Source organism: Mesoplodon densirostris, chromosome 11 (assembly GCF_025265405.1).
Source record: "Mesoplodon densirostris isolate mMesDen1 chromosome 11, mMesDen1 primary haplotype, whole genome shotgun sequence".
Classification (NCBI taxonomy): domain Eukaryota; kingdom Metazoa; phylum Chordata; class Mammalia; order Artiodactyla; family Ziphiidae; genus Mesoplodon; species Mesoplodon densirostris.
This window is the reverse complement of record NC_082671.1, coordinates 51,487,757-51,508,063: the sequence shown is the minus strand read 5'-3', so window position 1 is coordinate 51,508,063 and position 20,307 is coordinate 51,487,757. Positions and strand designations below refer to the sequence as shown.

The window sequence follows — 20,307 nt, the reverse complement described above, 5'->3', positions numbered from 1 at the left end:
AACTACCATATGACCCAGCAATCCCACTACTGGGCATATACCCTGAGAAAACCATAATTCAAAAAGACTCATGTACCAAAATGTGCATTGTAGCTCTATTTACAATAGCCCAGAGATGGAAACAACCTAAGCGTCCATCATCAGATGAATGGATAAAGAAAATGTGGCACATATATACAATGGAATATTACTCAGCCATAAAAAGAAATGAAATTGAGCTATTTGTAATGAGGTGGATAGACCTAGAGTCTGTCATACAGAGTGAAGTAAGTCAGAAAGAGAAAGACAAATACCGTATGCTAACACATATATATGGAATTTAAGAAAAAAAAAATGTCATGAAGAACCTAGGGGTAAAACAGGAATAAAGACACAGACCTACTTGAGAATGGACTTGAGGATATGGGGAGGGGGAAGGGTAAGCTGGGACAAAGTGAGAGAGAGGCATGGACATATATACACTACCAAACGTAAGGTAGATAGCTAGTGGGAAGCAGCCGCATAGCACAGGGAGATCAGCTCGGTGCTTTGTGACCGCCTGGAGGGGTGGGATAGGGAAGGTGGGAGGGAGGAAGACGCAAGAGGGAAGGGATATGGGAACAGATGTATATGTATATCTGATTCACTTTGTTATCAAGCAGAAACTAATAAAAAAATAAAAATTCAAAAAAAATAAAAAAATTTTAAAAATTAAATAATACACTTCTAATGTGTCTATTAGTTTCAATGAGGTTAAATATACAATCAAAATTTTCTTATATGATAGAGGTTCCTATCCTGAGATCCTGTGAGAGATCTGAAAACTTGGATGGGAAAAATACTGTACCTTTATTTTCATTAACTTTTAAACGAAATGCAGCTTTCCTTTTGATTACAACTGTAGATAACAAACCACAGTACTAAAAACAGTACCTATGACTTTGTCACCAATAAAAATCAGTTATTTTCATATCACATTACATTTGGTACAGACATCTTTGAGATACCACAACTATTTCAGGAATACAGTGGTAGTTTAACCTGCTGTTTGTTTGCATGTGATCATAGTACCCCTGTTTATAAATGCTCTACGACACAGCTGGCCAACTACCAGGCAACTCTGTCCCTAGCAGTCACTCAGATGCCAAAGAATGAAGCCATATGTTATCACACTGGTATAATGTAATCATCTGTGCTGCTTTCTGGGCATTCCCTAGACATACTGGTTGATCAATATGTGGAAGATGTGTCAAAGAACACCTACAAATTCTAGTGGCTTTATTCAAACTTTCACAATAATACATCTTTAAAAGATATTTTAACTTTAACTTGCCTGTATTTTTATTTATTTTTAACTTGCCTGTATTTTAAACATAGTTTCTCATTTTGTACTATGTTAATTTTTAAAAGTATGTATACCAATGTATCACAAATTTTAATATTTTTAAAACTCTATTTCAACATAGTTGATTTCCTTTGTAATCCTAAATGTATAATTACTCAGTTAAAAATATTATCTTGCGAAAGGTGCACCATGCAGCCAAAGTGGTCTATGGCACCAAAAAAGTTTAGAATCCTTACCTATAATATTTATAGGAATTTTTAATTCTGTAACTAGTGGGTAAAGTATTATTACAACAGATTCAAAGACATAGTTTCTGTCATCAGATATTATCCTGCTGACTGTCCAACATGGAGCCCTTGAGTGCATCCAGGAATATGTGGTTAGTATCACAGGACCAAGTTTTAGTTGTATATGTAATCAATCAGCAGTTTCAATGACAGCAATTCCCTTTTGTTATATATGTATACACTTCCAGATAAGATTCTGCCCAAAGGGTTCTGAGGTTAAAAATAACTTTCAAATTACTAATTCAGAATAACATAAAGAAATTAAAGAAGTGTTAAATTGTGAAATGCCAGAGCATTAAAACTGGAATAATATTTTAGAGCTAACTTTTACTGAATATGTATTATGACACACACACACACTCTCTCTCTCTCTAACTTTAATGCTTAGGAGTAAATGAATTAAATTTAAATTTATTATTCAGCTAATATGCCAATTTATGGTAAATTTCATTTTTCATCTTGAAAAGAATTAAAAGTAACCAATACTTACTTCTGAATCTTCAGATAGGCCATTGCTCTGTTAGCTGGAAGAAGGGCATTAGCACCATCTGCTGCTATCCCTCGAGTATAGCATTCAATTGCTCTTTCATATTTCCCCTCTTTGAAAAATGCATTCCCCTATCATTTTGGAAAGAAGTATGGAGAAGAATAAAAAAAGAAAATGCAAAAAAAAAAATTAGTTGAATTCAAATCTTTAGCAACACTCAAGTATACCCATCATTATTATATCAGTAATTAAACTATATTTTAATTGCTAAAAATCCATGATACATGTTTTAGAATCTGTTAGTTTGGATTGCTTTTATAACGGTGTTAATCTCTTTTCAGTACTAAAAAAAAAAGTATGCTACTATATTACCTTGCGGCATTAACCATTATTTTATTAATTAAAGATTGGACAAAGCTTAAATTAAAAACACATTTTAATAAATATAGGCTCAGGGGCTTCCCTGGTGGCACAGTGGTTAAGAATCCACCTGCCAATGCAGGGGACACGGGTTCGAGCCCTGGTCTGGGAAGATCCCACATGACGTGGAGCAACTAAGCCCAGGTGCCACAATTACTGAGCCTGCATTCTAGAGCCCGTGAGCCACAACTACTGAAGCCTGTGCGCCACAAATACTGAAGCCCGTGTGCCTAGAGCCCATGCTCCGCAACAAGAGAAGCCACCACAATGAGAAGCCCACGCACTGCAACACAGAGTAGCTGCTGCTCACGGCAACTAGAGAAAGCCCACGCGCAGCAACAAAGACCCAACATAGCCAAAAAATAAATAAATAAATAGAATTTTATAAATAAATAAATAAATATAGGCCTGAATATTATACTCTTTAGTTATATTAGAATTTGTACAGGGAATTCCCTGGAGGTCCAGTGGTTAGGACTCCACGCTCTCACTGCTAAGGGCCCTGGTTCAAACCCTGGTGAGGGAACTAAGATCCCACAAGCCACAAGGCACAGCCAAAAAAAACCGAATCTGTACAGAAGAATTTCAAAACTCAAATAATTTTTGTGAAAGAACAGAGTACCAGACTGTACAGCTCACTCTTCTGTAACATTAATATGCCTGAATATAGAATAAATTAAAACTGTATTGGAATGTGTATACCAGATTTCACTATCACATTTATTTATAATCAGAATCAGATATATCACAATCAATAATCATTCCATAAGTATTTATTAGGAATCTTTTGTGGGTCCATGAAAGGCTATATGTTAAATTAAATCTCAACTCAGGATTTCTAAAGAAATTTTGATCAGAAATAGTTCAGTGGGAGTTAATGAAAAATAAGTAAGAATGAATTATAATTTATTTGTATGTTAAATTTATAACCACAATATGTAAATATATGTTAAAATGCTCCAAAATAATTTGTTTCCTAAACTTAAATACTTTTTTTAAATTATGTATTAAGTCATCAATTACTCAAAGTTTTAATTAGTAGGCCCCAGAAGTTTTAGTATATTTAAGTTTCAGTTTCTACTGAAGAATTTTAATATAATATTAGGAAAGACAGAAACTTAACTGATACACAAAAAGCTAAGAGTAAGCTCAGAGAAACATATATTTGTTGGAATCCTGGATTACCCGATCTTTCTCTGAAATGGCCTGCTGTTTATTCTGTTGCTCTTCAATTTGTTTTTTCTCTCCTTCAGCTGACTTAATCATTGTATCAGCTTCCTCTGGATATGAGTTTTCTTTGGAAGTTAAAGCCTAGGAGACATAGCAGTCAGCTAAAATAAAACAAGTAATGGAAGATGCATACATATTTGACTTTAAAACAATAAATTATTCAAATATATTAGAATTCCTGCCACATTTCAAATAATTAAAATAATATTTACACCAATTCAAAATCTTTCTACTTACTAAAATAAAAAGCAAAGAAATTTAATGTGCATCTTACTCCAATTAAAATAAGTAATAGTCACTAAAGATAGTTGTTCATTTATTTATTCAACAAATATTTATTGAATTTCTACACTGTTCTAGAAACAATTTTCAAAAATAAAGAAAGTAATTGAGACCACATCACCAGATTTCTCAAATTTAATATTCATAGTCATTATTTGACCTAGGACAAAACACAAAAATATACAATACAGTTCACAATTATAATCAAGTTGATATATCTACCAACAGATTTTATGTGCAATAAGTAATGGCAATATTTAAAGGCAGACTTTCCCCAATCGTTGTCACTTTTTTATCAAAGTTTCAACAGTTGGCAAAATAATTATAACTGATTCAACAGCAAAGTAAAAGGAACATGTAACTGTTCAGTATCATTTGACAGCAAATTTTACATTTAAGTATCTATTTTCTTACTGTTAAAAAATTAGTATTATTTTTGCTATATAGACCATAAAGATGGAGCAACTTTAAAACTATACAAAATCAAAGAAATATGCAAAAGTACAAAAATCAAAGGACAAGCCAAATAAGAAAAATCAGTGAGATAAAGAAAAATGATTCTGACATCTAGGAAAAAGTGAAGCAGCAGTAGTTCTAAATATCTCAGACAACTTTTTAAGATAATAACTAATTAAGAATCTTTAAATACCATTATACCACCTCTAGCTTACAAATTTGTTTATTAAAAAACTCTACAGTACAAAGAATTAAAAGTATAAAAATGTCTATGTTATATAGTACAAAGTCTATGCAAAAACCTTTACTTTATCAAATAAAAGTAATAAGTAATGTACTTAATTTAAATAACCACAGTTTACCTGATTAATTTTCCTGAGTTCATTTGTAGCTTCAAAGTTATTGGGTTCCAGTTCTAATAATTTTTCATAATCTGAGTAAAACAGAAGATAAAGAATATTTGAAAGACATATGAGATTAAAAAACCTGTATAGAACAACAATCATTTGCTTACATGTGACAAATAGGTAACTATGCTATAGCAAAATTAAGAGGAACTAAGAAACACTAACATTATGCCACTAGACTTCCTCCATTCCCCCAGGACAAACAAAACCCTGACAGAATCCTTGTGACAGATCACCTTCTTCTACCAGCCCTGGGAAGAATACTTGCTATCATAAGTTATACTTCACAAAACCAAGAAGGAGCACAATCTTTCAGACATCAGCTTCATTCAGATTTTGTGATTTGTACTATGCAAACCTATTTTATGGAATAATGGAAGGCTTAGAGTTTACAAATAAATAAAAATGTGTTAAGGCTTTACATGCATTACCTCTAGCCTCACAATAGCCAATAGCCAACAAGATGTTTTAATCCCTATTTTACAGATGAGAAATTGAAAATCAGAGAAGATACATAACCTGGTCACACAGCTCATGGTCAAATGAGAATCTGAACCAAAGTCTAATTGGTGGCAAATAACATGCTCGTTTCCCAAAATATCAAGACACGTTTTAAATTGCAAAAATGAGTTTTATTCAATAATAGACAGATCTCTGAAGGTAGTAACTGTGATTCTCTATTATTCTTCGTATATCATCAGTTAAATTAAAATTTTAAATAATTTTGTAGATAAGGATGACTTGGAAAATATTAATACCTTTTTTGGCATCCTCTAATTTTTGCAAAGCAAGTCGAGCAGCACCTCGTCTTGCATAAGCCTTTGTATAACTTCTATTCAAGGCAATTGCTAAATTACAATCAGACTCAGCAACAGCAAATCTACAATTTAAAAAAATAAAGTTAATAAAAATCATCTGTTAAACCAAAACTTCAAAAAATGTTTCTGAAATCTCTGAAAAGGGAATTTACTTCCCAATTGAAGGCATGTTTCCCATCTCCTTTTAGTGAAGCCCACTAAAATCAATAATTCCTGATGGTGAGACGTGAGCAGTACTCCCTTTAAAGCAAAGAACAAAAATGCCCACTATCACTGCTTTTTCTCAGTACTGTGCTAGAGGTCCTGGCCAATGTAGTTCCATAACAAAGAAATAACAGCCAAAAGAACTGGGAAGGAAGGAACAAAACTGACATTCTTAGATGATATGATGGTCTACCAAGAATACTCAAAACAATCTGGAGACATTGCTAGGAATAATGAAAGTTTAGCAAGGTGGCTACTCTACTAGAGATCAGCAACAAAAAACTGATACATCTAACAAAAGATGTACAAGATCCATATGCAGAAAATTACAAGACTGTCTTCAAAGACATCAAAGAAGTAGAGCAATTTCACATTCATCTATAAGACACAAAAACACAACAATATAATTCTCTCCAAACTGATCTATAAATCCAATGCAAATGTAATCAAAAATTTTCAAGGAATTTCACAAGATGATTCTAAAATTTATACTGATAAGTAAAAGTTCAAAAATACCCAACATTCCTAAAGAATAATAAGGTAGGAGAATGCCCTATACCAAATACCAAGACTTATTATAATTATAATGCTATAATAATTAAAGACAGTGTGGAATGGTTACAGTAACGGGCAATAGATCAATGTAAAGAATAGAGAGATGAAAAAGAGATCCGTGCAAACTTGACATATGACAACAGTGGAATTGCAGATCCATGGGGAAAGCATGGATATTCAACAAATAGGTCTGAAACAACTGGGATATTCATGTGAAAAGATATGAAATTGGAATTCTACCTTCAGCATATATAACAAGACTTAAGCATGAAAAGTAAAACTTTTAGGAGTAAATACAGGAGACTGTTACAAACTGAGGGAAGGAAACGACTTTAACAAATCATATTTTTCAAAGTGCCAACATTTTACAAAAATCAATAAATGAAACACATTAAAATTAAAAATTTCTGGGACTTCCCTGGCAGTCCGTGGTTGAGACTCTGAGCTCCCAATGCAGGGGGCACAGGTTCAATCCCTAGTTGGGGAACTAAGATCCCACATGCCACATGGTGGGGTCGAAAAAATAATAATAATAATAAAATATATTTTTTAAAAATAAAATAAAATTAAAAATTTCTGCTCACCAAGACTCCATAAAAAAAGGAAGACCAACTACAAATTGAGAGAAGATAATTATTATAAATAAACACTGAAGAATTAGTATCTAGAATAAAGAACTCTTAAAAATCAACAGCAAAACAGCCTAACAGAAAAATGGTCAAAAGATAAAACAGACATTTCACAGAAAAAAAAAAAAAAAAAAAAGTGGTGAATAAACATATAAGAAGATGCTCAACCTCATTAGAAATTGGGGAAATGCAAGTTAAGGCCACAGTGAATTACCATTTTACACCCCCTAGATGGAAAACAATTCAGAAGCCCAATTATACCCGTGTTGGTAAAGATACAGAACATTCACTCTTATACACTGCTAACGGGAATGTTACAACTACCCTTGTAGCAACTGGTTACCACCATTTAAAGTTGAACCTGTGCACCCAGCACCAAGAAACAGGTACAAGAGTGTTCACAGTATCATTGTTGTTAAATAAGAAAGGGAAGGAGGGTGGAAGGCAGGGAAAGAAAGTGGGGAGAAGAAAAGGAAAGAGAGGAAGAAAGGAACAAACCAACAATCCAGCAACCGGAGAACGGATGCATAACGGTATATTACTAAAAAGGAACTGCATATAACAGTGAAAACGAGAGATCTACAGCTATATGCAAAATACAAACAAATCTTAGAAAGATACTATTCAAAGAAATAGACAAGCCACAGAAGACTACATCCAGTATGAAATACTTTTAAAGCTCAAAAATAAACAATGTTATACAATATATTATTTAAAGATACATACATATATAATGAACTTTTTTAAATCAAAAGAATGATATACAACTCAAGATAGTGGTTTACTGGGAGGGACAAGGGTCAGGATATGGAAAAGAATATCAAAGGTAGCTTCAAAAATAATGTTCTGGTTCTTAAGCTGGGTGGCAGGCTCATGCAGGTTTATTTAAAATTATTCTTCATCACTTACATAGTGTAGATATCAAATATTATAAAATGTAAATATTCCCCTAATTTGTCAGGATATGAATAGCACAAGTTTCAAAGATCTAAAAATATGCTATTTAAAACAGTAAAAACTCAGACACCAATATAGTTCGTATTTCCGAATAATTAAAACAGTAAGAATGTCCTCCTTGATGGTATTTGTCTTTTTTAAATTTCTTATGATAGGTCAGTTCCCTGCTTAGGATTAAGACCATACACATTTATGTTCTTCAACATTAAGTATTTATTTAAAGGGTATGACTTACACAAATGTTGAAACATATTTTAAGTTTACCATAATAATAGTTCTCTGTGTTAAATAGTGGATAAATAATTTTTCAAAATAATGGAGCAAAATTAATTTATGAAAAATTTTTACCCAGCTAACTTTTTTTTCGTCTGTGAATTAGGTAAAGAGCATCATTACTCAACTTTTAGAGGAGGAACGCCTCAGTAAAGTGAGCTACAGGAGCATGGTTTGAGCACCTGAATGTTTAAAATGGCTTAAGTAAAAGAACTCAATAAAAGAGAGTGAGTTATAAAAATTTACAGTTGAAATGTAAAACTTTTCCAAGCATTCCCACACATTTTATCACGAAATATTTTTTTAAAGTCTCCATATACACATAAAATATTCACACACATTATGGAAACTCCTTACTTTTTCAGTCTAAAGTATGCTGATGCTCTGTTTGTTGGCAACACAGGATTATATGGATCAGCACCCATGCCTTTGGTGTAGCATTCAATCGCTTCATCATATTTTCCTTGTTTGAAGTATTTATTGCCCTGAAGAAGCATACAAGTCAGATATATACTGGCACAGAATTCCAGAGCCATTTTCTTTCATTATTATCCATCTCTTCCTATCTCATTAGCCATGTGATCAAGGCTCACAGGAAAGGCAAGGGAATTAAGCAAAGTGGTCTTTTTTTTTTTTTTTCTTTTTGCGGTATGTGGGCCTCTCACTGTTGTGGCCTCTCCCGTTGCGGAGCACAGGCTCCGGATGCGCAGGCCCAGCGGCCATGGCTCACGGGCCCAGCCGCTCCGCGGCATATGGGATCCTCCCAGACCGGGGCACGAACCCGTATCCCCTGCATCGGCAGGCGGACTCTTAACCACTGCGCCACCAGGGAGGCCCGCAAAGTGGTCTTTTTACAAGAGCTAAAATTCACTATATAGTCATAGTTTGGTCACAATCCAAGAGCCCTGGCAGAAAAATGAGTAAAATACCTAGCATTATATACTTTTTATTGACAATAAGAACCCACAGAAATGTAACAAAACAAAGGCATAAAGATAAATTTTAATCTGAAAGAGTGCCACCTCTTTGAAAAGCAATATAGCCAGTTTTACAATAATGAGGCATTCCTCAGGGCGATGTTGAACGTTCCAAAAAGCAACCAAAGATGGTCTGTGATATGGAGGAGTGGGATATAATGTCCATGTCAAGAATCACACGCTGATTTGATTAGTACTTCAGTCTACTACTTAAAGCCCTGGAATAACTCTCTGTATGCTCTAAGCACTTTAAATATAATAATTCGTTTAATAACACAACCACCCATTGAGGTTTAGTAATAATATTAATCTTATTTTACAGCTGAGAAAACTGAGTACATTCAGGCAATTTAAAGAACTTGTCACAGGATGTGAACCTAGATAATCTGGTTTCAGAGCACATACTCCTAACCACTATGCTATACTGCCTCCTGATAGGGATATAGCCAATAACAGCTTAAAGTTTGAACACCCCCTAAATTATGCTGTAGAAATCTTGGGATGGACATGATTTTCTACATATCCTGCTTACTTGAAGGAACCAATGGCTAACCTAAAGAGTACCTTTTCTTTTAGAGCAAGAGCCTTTTGTGAATCTACATGAATCCCATCTTCTTCTGACTCCGATTCTTGAGACACAGAATCATGGGTACTCTCTTCTTTGTCAAGCTCATCAAGGATACTGTCCTGAAATCAAAAGTAGGGAAATAGTGTTCATAATTACATGACCATTAAAAAAAAAAGATAAACTCCGCCCCCCCCAAAAGAACATTCAACAGAACATTAAGTTGTTACCATCTAAGGACCTAAAGGCCTACAAAAGCAACTCAAATAACCTCTCATTCTTAAGATTAAATCCAGAGAAAAGGGTACTCGTGCTTAGAAAACCAAGATCCAAACCACTTAGAGAATCTGACTTTGAATTCATAAAGTAAGCTAAGTCAATAGAGTCTAAAAATCACCCCTAAATCACAAACGATTAGCAGTGAAGTATTATTCCTTTACATAAGAGAAGTTTGCAAATAACCCCAAATCTATGTAATTGCATCCAACAGCAGAGAAATATTTTATCTAAAAACCTTTTTTCTCTCTTATTTTTAAAACAATAACTGCTTGTAGAGCACGATTAACTCCTGATTCTCACAGCAACCTATGAGGTAGACATAATTACCCATGTGTTTCACTTGAAGGAAATGACAAATAGAAGTTAGTTAACTCACTCAGGGTCACTCAGCTAGTAAGTGGCCAAGTGAGGATCTGAACCCAGGCAGTGTGCCTCCTCCAGAGGGCTCTCAATGACTATATATATACATATATATATACATATACTATACATATATATACTATATATATACATTGTTTCTCAGTGTATTCCAAAATATAGCTGACTCTACCAAAGAAAATACATAACATGCTAGTCCAGCAATTCCCAATCTCTTTTGACTCACACATTCCTTTCACAGTAATGAATCATTTCATGGACCCCATCAGTATTTTTTTAATCATTTTTTTAGCACATATAATAAAAGAATGATTTTTAGTAAGAGATTTTTCTTTCTTTTTTTTTTTTTTCCGCACCACTTGGCTCACGGGATCTCAGTTCCCCAGCCAGGGACTGAACCCGGGCCACGGTGGTGAAAGCCCAGAATCGTAATCACTAGGCCGCCAGGGAACTCCCTAGTAAGAGATTTTAAACCAGTAACCATTAAAGAGTTCATTAAAACTCATATAAACAGGGCTTCCCTGGTGGCGCAGTGGTTAAGAACCCGCCTGCCAATGCAGAGGACACGGGTTCAAGCCCTGGTCCAGAAAGATCCCACGTGCTGCGGAGCGACTAAGCCCGTGAGCCACAACTAGAGCCTGCACTCTAGAGACCGTGCTCTGCAACAAGAGAAGCCACCGCAATGAGAAGCCCGCACACCGCAACGAAGAGTAGCACACCCTCTTGACGCAACTAGAGAAAGCCTGCGCGCAACAACGAAGACCCAATGCAGCCAAAAATAAGTAAAATAAAAATTTTAAATGTATTAAAAAAAACTCATGTAAACAAAATCTTAATTATTATATAAACAAAATCCTTTCTGTATTTAACAATATACTATTTTAAATAATTTATGTAGGAAAAAAATTGTTGATAAATTAAAAAACAAAATAAGACCTATGCTTAGTTCCATTGAATGAACATTCAAAGATGGACTGAAATTTAGCTATGTGTTTTAGCATGAAGATTCTAGAAATTCCACCAGCCTACCAAGATTAAAGCCAAGACTGTCCAACCCTGTTACACAGACATGTGTAGAAAACTAACAGCAGCAGAACACCAAAGCTGCTGCTCAGATCTGAACTAGAATGGAACAACCGTGACTGCACTGGCCACACAAAGCAGGAGGTCAATCAATATCTGTTGAATGAATAAATGACTGTAGAAAGCAACTCTCTAAGAAATCATCTGACATGATGCCTTTTAGGAAAGGGCATTATAAGAAGATTCCAATTTATGAAAAGGAAAAGGCTACATAGAAGGGGGTAAAGTTATAAAAAATGAAAGCAGACTAAATAATACTCAGCAGAGAATAAATCATGTTCAGAAAGTATCATTTCCAACAGTAATAAATTCAAGACCCAAAATCATACTTCTCTTACATCGAGACATTACTAAAGCAGATGACATACTATTTAAATAATAATGTGTGCTCTCTCTGGACTCAATTAGCCTTGGTTTCATAAAGAAAAATACAACCAGGGCAGAAGACCTAAATAGACATTTCTCCAAAGAAGACATACAGATGGTCAATAGGCACATGAAAAGATGCTCAACATCACTAATTATCAGAGAAATGCAAATCAAAACTACAATGAGGTATCACTTCACACCAGTCAGAGCAGCCATCATCAAAAAGTCTACAAATAATAAATGCTGGAGAGGGTGTGGAGAAAAGGGAACCCTCGAGCTTCCCTGGTGGCACAGTGGTTGAGAGTCCGCCTGCCGATGCAGGGGATGCGGGTTCGTGCCCCGGTCCGGGAAGATCCCACATGCTGTGGAGCGGCTGGGCCCATGAGCCATGGCCGCTGAGCCTGCGCGTCCGGAGCCTGTGCTCCGCAACGGGAGAGGCCACAACAGTGAGAGGCCCGCGTACCGCAAAAAAAAAAAAAAAAGCAAAGGGAACCCTCCCACTCTGCTGGTGGGAATGTAGATTGGTGCAGCCACTATGGAGAACAGTATAGAGGTTCCTTACAAAACTAAAAATAGAGCTACCATATGATCCAGCAATCCCACTCCTGGGCATATAACCGGAAAAGACAAAAACTCTAATTTGAAAACATACATGCAGCCCAATGCTCCTAGCAGCACTATTTACAATAGCCAAGACATGGAAGCAACCTAAATGTCCATCGACAGAGGAAGGGATAAAGAAGATGTGGTACATATATACAATGGAATATTACTCAAGCCACAAAAAAGAATAAAATAATGCCATTTGCAGCAACATGGATGGATATGGAGATTATCATACTAAGTGAAGTAAGTCAGACAGAGAAAGACAAATATCATATGATATTGCTTATATGCAGAATCTAAAAAACAAAAAGATACAAATGAATTTATTTACAAAACAGAAACAGATTCACAGACTTAGAGAACAAACTTATGGTTACCAGGGGGAAGGGTCGGGGGGCAGGGATATATTGGGAGTTTGGGATTGACATGTGCACACTACTATATTTAAAACAGATAACCAACAAGGACCTACTGTACAGTACAGAGAACTCTGCTCAATATTCTGTAATAACCTAAATGGGAAAAGAATTTGAAAAAGAATAGATACATGTATATGTATAACTGAATCACTTTGCTGTACACCTGAAACTAACACAACATTGTTATTCAACTATGCTCCGATATAAAATAAAAATTAAAAGAAAAAAGTGATACAAATGAACTCACTTACAAAACAGAAACAGATTCTCAGACATAGAAAACAGTTTATGGTTACCAAAGGGGGAAGTGGGGGAAGGATAAATTAGGAGTTTGGGTTTAACAGATACACACTACTATATATATAACATAAACAATAAGGACTGACTGTACAGCACAGGCAACTATATTCAATATCTTGTAATAACCTATAGTGGAAAAGGATCTGAAAAAGTACAGATAAGGTGTGTGTATATATACATATAAAACTGAATCACTTTGCTGTACACCTGAAACTAAATTGTAAATCAACTATACTTCAATTAAAAATTTAATTAATTTAAAAAAATGTTTTATAAAAAGAGAAATATAACTGATTTGAAAAACCATTTGGCAGTATCTTCTAATGCTAAATGCATATACAAACTATGACCAAGCAAATACCATCCCAGGTGCTATATCCATCAAAAGACATGTACAAGAATGTTCATAGCAGGTTTATTCATAACAGCCCCAAGCTGAAAACAACTCAGTGTATATCAATAGGAGAATGGATACACAAATTGTGATATATTCACACAATGGAATTCTGATCAGCAATGAAAAAGAACAAACTACTGCTACTGACAGTACAGATCAATCTCAGACAATAATAGCAAAAGAAGCCAAACAGAGAACAGTGCATACTGTACGATAAAACTGTAAGAGATTTCAAAACTGGCAAAACCTATCTACAGTATTAGAGATCACAACAGTGGCCACCTTTGGGAGGTAATCAACCGAAAAGGGAGGTTTCTGGGATACTAGAAATGTTCTATATCTTGATCTGGATGGTAGTTTCTCAGTTTTGTACATGAGTGAAAATTCAGGAAGTCGTACATTTAAGATTTTGGGACTTTACTGTATCAATGTTATACCTCAATAAAAATGTTAAACAAAAAAGTGCAAAGAAAATAATAAACATAAAAATCAGAATAGTAGTTACCTCTGAAGGTAGAGAGGAGAAAAGAAGATGGAACAGGGAAGGAGCAAACTGGCAGCTTCAATGGGATTGAAAAAATTCTCTTTATGTTAGGTGGTGGGTTTATGTATTCACTTTATTATCATGCTTTAGAACACGTATCTCTACAAACTATTTTGTATGAATCAAATGTTACATAATGAACACTTTTAAAAAGACTAAAAGCGAGTGTGTATTCCAAATCAACCTAACTAAATCAACCCTTAGGGTGGGTCAGAGTCTAGAATAAGGCTGGCCAACAGGTTCCCGTTCACAGGTTGGCCTGACAGTGGCTGCTTGGAATACTGGGTAGAGGGTTATGAGGCAGAGTAATTAATTCTCCAGCTACACTGTGTCTCATGTGTGGGAGATGGGAGGCATGCACCACACCAGCCTAGAAGGGTGAAGCCCACCCTTCCTGAAATCAAGATAGCCCTAATTCTATTGTAACGCAGCCCTAGCCCTAAGACTAAACCCAAAGGCATTCTCTTTTAGCCAGTATTCTACAGGTCCTTCAGTCTATTAAAAAAAAAAAATGTTGGTAGAGTCCTTCTTTTCTCATATTATTACTATCTTAGAATTCTGGCTGTTTAAGGGTTAGAGATGATGAAGAGGAAGGAGGTGGGCACAACTATAGGTGGAGAGTATAAGGGAGGTCTTTGTGGTGATGCAATATTTCCGTATCTTAATTGCAATGGTGGTTACCCAAATCTACAGGTCATAAAATGGCAAAGAACTATACATACATTGCACCAATATCAATTTCCTGGTTTTGATACTGTACTATAGTTAAATAAGATGTAACCATTAGGGGAGATTGGGTGAAGAGTACACTGGATCTCTATGTACTATTTGTGCAAAAGGAGAAAAAAAGAAAAAATAGGAAAAAAGAAAAGAATCCAGCTGTTTTAGCCACTACTCACTGAAAGAGGACTGTAGGAGAAAAAATAATCTAGTTAATTGAACAGCTAGGTATTTAAGTTTTTATTCCACACAAAATAGTCTGTAAGAGAAAGACACAGGTCCTAAGAACTCTACATTATTTTTCATTTAATCCATGACTCTTAACTAACTCCAAGAAAATGTTACTCAAATACTAAGCATATAACCAGATTAACTTACCACATCAAGTTTTGCCCATGCCTCATAATCATAAGATTTTATCCTGTTTTTTGTGTTTTCATCTTTGGTTTTTTTAGATGACTCTTTAACTTTGCCTTTCTTCTTTTTCCTAAGATTCCCATTTCGAATAGGAGGTAAATTCTAGGAAGGGAAAACAACACAACATTTTAAGACTGCTCTTTTACTTTTCTGTATAACGAGCGATGTTTAAAATTCTCACTAAAGTATATTTTCAAGTAAAAGTAATTTTTAATTTAATTTTCAAGTGGTTAGAGATACCAATTCACTCATTTATAATGATAACTTATGCCTGAAAGTTTAATTCATCCTTTGACAAATACTGAACATTGTTCAGTCATAAGAAAAGTATTGATATTACCTAGAAATTTTAATTATACACTTTGCATTTTAGGATTTACAATCCTAAATTCAAAAACTGCCTGATCTTCAGCCTTGGTACAATGATTTAGCAGCAGTACAATGGCACACTGAACTGCCTCCACATCATTACAAACAGTATGAAAAGGCTATCCATATTTGAATGCACTGTCTTAAGAAAACCATTTGGTTGAGCCTAGGTACTACCTAAGTTTTTACGGCAATACTGTATGTTAATATACCACTAAATATATAATTATATGATATACATAATTATATACAAACCCACATATTTTATGATTCTGTTCATTTACCTTAAGAATTATCACATGGTCTTCCTTTCAGTAACTATTCACTAAGCCTTAAAATGTCTTAATACAGTTAATACAATTATTACAAAGACTTTAAAAAGTAGAATTTTTCAAAATGTTGGCAGAAAGCAAATCACTTCAATCAGTATTTCCACAAAACATTTTAAAGGTGGTGCTTTACTTTAAAATAAAAAAAAGTTTTGCTGGATGATAAAGCAGGAATTTAATTAAGAAATTTACCTCTTCAGGAACACCATTCTGTCTTCTAAGTTCCATATCCTTTTGTTTAATATCTTTTTCCCAGTTTTCTAAATCCCTCATAAAGTCTTGTAACTCTTCTGCATTTTGTTTCACTTGTAGTTGTAATTCAATTGCTTTACTTGCTGAAGTCATTGTGGCCTGCACAGTTTTTATCAACCTCTGATAAGAATTAAATAGAATTATGTGGTTTATTTTTTCTGAAACCCAGCTAATTAATGATTTTTACCTCTTCATAAACGGCCAAGATACATGTAAGGAAAGGAACCTAAAGTGATGCAGAAGAAAGAAAATATCAGTATATTATTTTTAAAATGAGTCAATCAATGTTTGCTGAATAAACAAATGCAAAATAAACAGATAGGTTGGGCATCCATGCAATGTGAATGAAAGGCAACAGGGAGGAAATCACTGAAAATTAGCAAGCAGCCTATGGTAGCAGATTGGCTGCTCATCTCTAGAGTTTATAAGTTTAGCCTAACTACCTCCTTTACTTTTTTTTTTCAACATTTACTGAACTTTGGCTATGTGAAAGGCCCTGTATCAAGATTTAGGGATGCAAAAACAAGACAAGGTCCCTCCTCTAGTGGAGGAGAAAACAAAATAATCGAAGTACTGAGTAACAAAATATTATGCTAGCCAGGGTTTCTCAACCTTGGGACTACTGACATTTTGGGCCAGATAATTCTTTGTTGTAGGTTGGCTGTCCTGTGCATTGTAGGATGGTTGGCAGCATCCTTGGCCTCTACTAACTAGTTGCCAGTATTACTCCCTTCCCTCTGGACTCTAACAACCAAAAATGTCTCCGGACATTTTCAAATATCCCCTGGTTGAGAACCACTGTGCTAGAGGTACATGCAGATGCTATGGGGCTGACCACAAAGGACAGGTATAAATCAGACAGTAGGGTGGCAGGTTCAAGGAAAGAGTCCCCAGAGGTGCTGAAATTTAGCCATGTTTCAAAAGGGGCCAGCCAAGTGATTAATGTGGAGAAGTGGGCCAGGAGAATGAGGGACTGGGAGGGAGAATGACGGAAGAGAAGGCAAATATGGGACAGATCAGGAAATGCCAGGCCATGAGATCTGACCTACAGTCTGAAAGCTAAGGGAAACATTAAGCTGGTAAAATAAAAGGGACATGATGACTCATTAGATTGAGGAGTTGGTGAGCAGAGAAGGAATCAAGGTCTTAGATTTCTGGTTTGGGAGGCTGGTAAGATTAGTGGTACCACTTTGAGTCAGGAATCCCAATTCTAAAAGGAAAAGAGGATTCAGGATTGCAGAACAAGTGTAAAGACAGATTTTTTTCAGTTTGGGATAAGGTGAATTTGAGTTCTTATGGGACATCAGGACATAGCCAGTATGTAGTTACAGAGGGCTAGAAATATAAATTTGGGTGTCACTAGCATAAAGGTAGAAGCTACAATCATGAGACTTGGATATATTTAATTACTGTGACAACGGGGGGGGGGGGGGGGGGCGCTGGGGGAAGCCTGAAAAACACATATCTAGGGAACAAACCAAGGAAGAAATGCCAACACAGTAAAAATGAGGCAGTGGCATCTAGAGAGCTGGGAGGAAAACTTGGAGTACTGTCACAGAATTTTCAGGAGTTCAAGAAGACGCAAAGTTAGCAGTGTCAAAGGCCACAGAAGTCACATGGAGGAAATAAAATGCATTATATTTAGTCATATAAGAGTTTTAATGGGATTTTTTTAAGGACAGAAATAAAATGAGCTGAGTAAATGAGATTATATGGGGATTAGCATAATTTTGCCTTTCATAACCTAAAATTGCCCACGAGTGGGGGGCGGGGGGGAATTGAGGAACAAGGTAAAAGAAGATACAGGAAAGGGGATGCGTGATGGGGCAAGGTCCCCAAAAAGGTGGGAGGGAATTCAAAGCTTAAGTGTGTATGGGGAGGACAGGGGGGCGGGGGTTGGTTAGGATGGGAGAGATAGAAGAGGTTAGAAAAGGGATTCGTTTTGGAGGAGGAACAGATGTTTGCAACCGCATATAGGTCTTCTGACCCCCCGGCCTTGCGTCAGAAAGTAAACTAAACTTAAGCTTCTTTCAGGCAGTGCCCATGTTTGATCACATACGTATATCTCATTAAAAAACAAAGCTAGTACAATGTTTCGCTGAAGGACTCAAAAATGTGAATAAAAGCGCAGCAAGCCACTGAGTTACGGGGTGGGGGGGGGGGCGGGCGGGGAAAGAAACCTTTTCCATTTCACCTATCACCTCTGCTCCCACGGAACCTGCGTCCAGGCAGGCAACCAGAAACTTCCAGTGCCTGGGGTATCACTTTCATACCCAATATCCGGGCGAGCATTGCACACCCACGCCAAAAGGGGGCGGGCCCCACCGAGGTCCCCTGGGGAGGGTGGATCTGCGGTCCTGACCACCGCAAATCGCCCAATAATCCGGGCAGCCGGGGTGGAGAGACCGACAGCAAGGCTGACCGTCCAGGCCCGGGCTGCTCGGGCCGAGCCCCTCCCGGAACGCGCTCCCCGGTGCGCCTCTACCCTGGACACCGCCGCGCCGCCCCATCGCCGCGCCCTGTCGCTCGCCCTTGCCATCGCCGCCTCACCCGGGACCCACGGCCGCACCCCCTCCTCCCGCAGGGCGACCCCAAAAGCCTCCTCGCTGCTGCAGCCGGTGATAACCGCAAAGCCGGCTCACCTTAATACGCCATTACCGTCCCCACTGCCGCGGCTTCCCGCCCGCAGTGACTCACGCTGGGCCCCGCCTTCCTGGGCTTTCCCACAAGTCCCCGCGTGCCCTCACCCCGCCCCCTGGAGCCGGGACGGAGCGTGCGCAGAAGGTCAGATACAGTGTGCCCTCTTCGGGGTAGAACCAGCCTAGAGCGTTGACAGGTGTGTTAAAGCAAAATCTGCTGCTTTGCCTGCTTCCGGTATGACCAAACTTCACACTAGGTAATCCAAAAACTGTAGGATCATCCTGACTTGTTCTGATTCCCCAAATAATAACGCCTTGAATAGTTACTTGGATTCCCCTCAGTTTTAATATTTGCCTTACTGTGTGTAATGGTATTTTACAACCTTTATATGATAATCATGTGAGAAAGTTACTGTTTGTCTACCACAAACAGGCTATGTAAACTAGTAACTCTAGCAATTTTTGTAGTAGTTTTTTTTCTTTAAGTTCTTGTATTCGGCAAACCAGTTTTTCAGTCTGCCTACCTGGTACCTTTGCAAGTAAACTCTTTCTTTTTCTAAATGTATCTATCTCTGAGTCTCTCTTGGATGTGTGTCGGTATTAAGGTCTGTCTTTAGATTTCCCTGGCCACAAAGAAAAAAGAATATGAAGCTTTTAATATTTTGTGCTTCTGCTTCCTGTATGAGTGAACTTTCTCTCATTTTTCATAGCAACTCTAAAACTGTAAAACAAAAGTAATTTTAAAAGCCCACAAAAACAAACAGAAACAAACAAACCTTTCCATTTGAAATAGCTCTATGATCTTAAACATTAGACCAAAAATTCAGATTAGTGGCTCTCAAGCTTGGCTGAACTTTGGAATCACCTTGGGAGTGTGGGGAAAAAAAATACTGATTTCTAGGACCTCTCCCCAGAGATTGTGATTTAATTAGCACAGCCTGAGCATCCTGATTTTTTTAAAAGCACAGATATAGCCACGCAGTTGAGGCTGGGACCCACTAATCCAGGTAAGGATCAGTGAAAAACCACCTTGAGGACCTTCCTTACAAAGTCATCAGCACATCTTTTCCACTGTGTAATTATTTGGTATCTTTGTATTTTAAACTCATAGTAGTCAAATCATTAACTGTCACCAAAATATTTACTAAAGGAATGATTCTTTTGTTTTTTGTGTTGGCGGACAAACTAACTTTTTTTTTTTTCTTTTTGTGGTACGCGGGTCTCTCACTGTTGTGGCCTCTCCCGTTGTGGAGCACAGGCTCTGGACGCGCAGGCTCAGTGGCCATGGCTCACGGGCCCAGCCGCTCCGCGGCATGTGGGATCTTCCCAGACCGG

General features: G+C 36.7%; 1 protein-coding gene across 2 annotated transcripts in view; it reads right to left on the bottom strand.

Moving 5' to 3' along the window:
• The window catches only part of RPAP3 (RNA polymerase II associated protein 3), a 41,705-nt gene extending 22,650 nt beyond the window's left edge, over window positions 1–19,055 (bottom strand). Inside the window, exons 1-9 of one of the 2 annotated variants that reach the window (XM_060112496.1) lie at window positions 18,976–19,055; window positions 16,274–16,559; window positions 15,345–15,485; window positions 9,871–9,993; window positions 8,687–8,814; window positions 5,652–5,773; window positions 4,849–4,919; window positions 3,704–3,829; window positions 2,102–2,229 (exon numbers count right to left, since the gene is read on the bottom strand). In XM_060112496.1, the coding sequence (XP_059968479.1) occupies window positions 2,102–2,229; window positions 3,704–3,829; window positions 4,849–4,919; window positions 5,652–5,773; window positions 8,687–8,814; window positions 9,871–9,993; window positions 15,345–15,485; window positions 16,274–16,426 (992 nt within the window). In that variant the 5' untranslated portion in view covers window positions 16,427–16,559; window positions 18,976–19,055. The remainder of the gene's footprint in view (window positions 1–2,101; window positions 2,230–3,703; window positions 3,830–4,848; window positions 4,920–5,651; window positions 5,774–8,686; window positions 8,815–9,870; window positions 9,994–15,344; window positions 15,486–16,273; window positions 16,560–18,975) is intronic. The other variant, XM_060112497.1, reaches the window with a different exon arrangement.
• Between the last annotated feature and the right edge of the window lie 1,252 nt (window positions 19,056–20,307).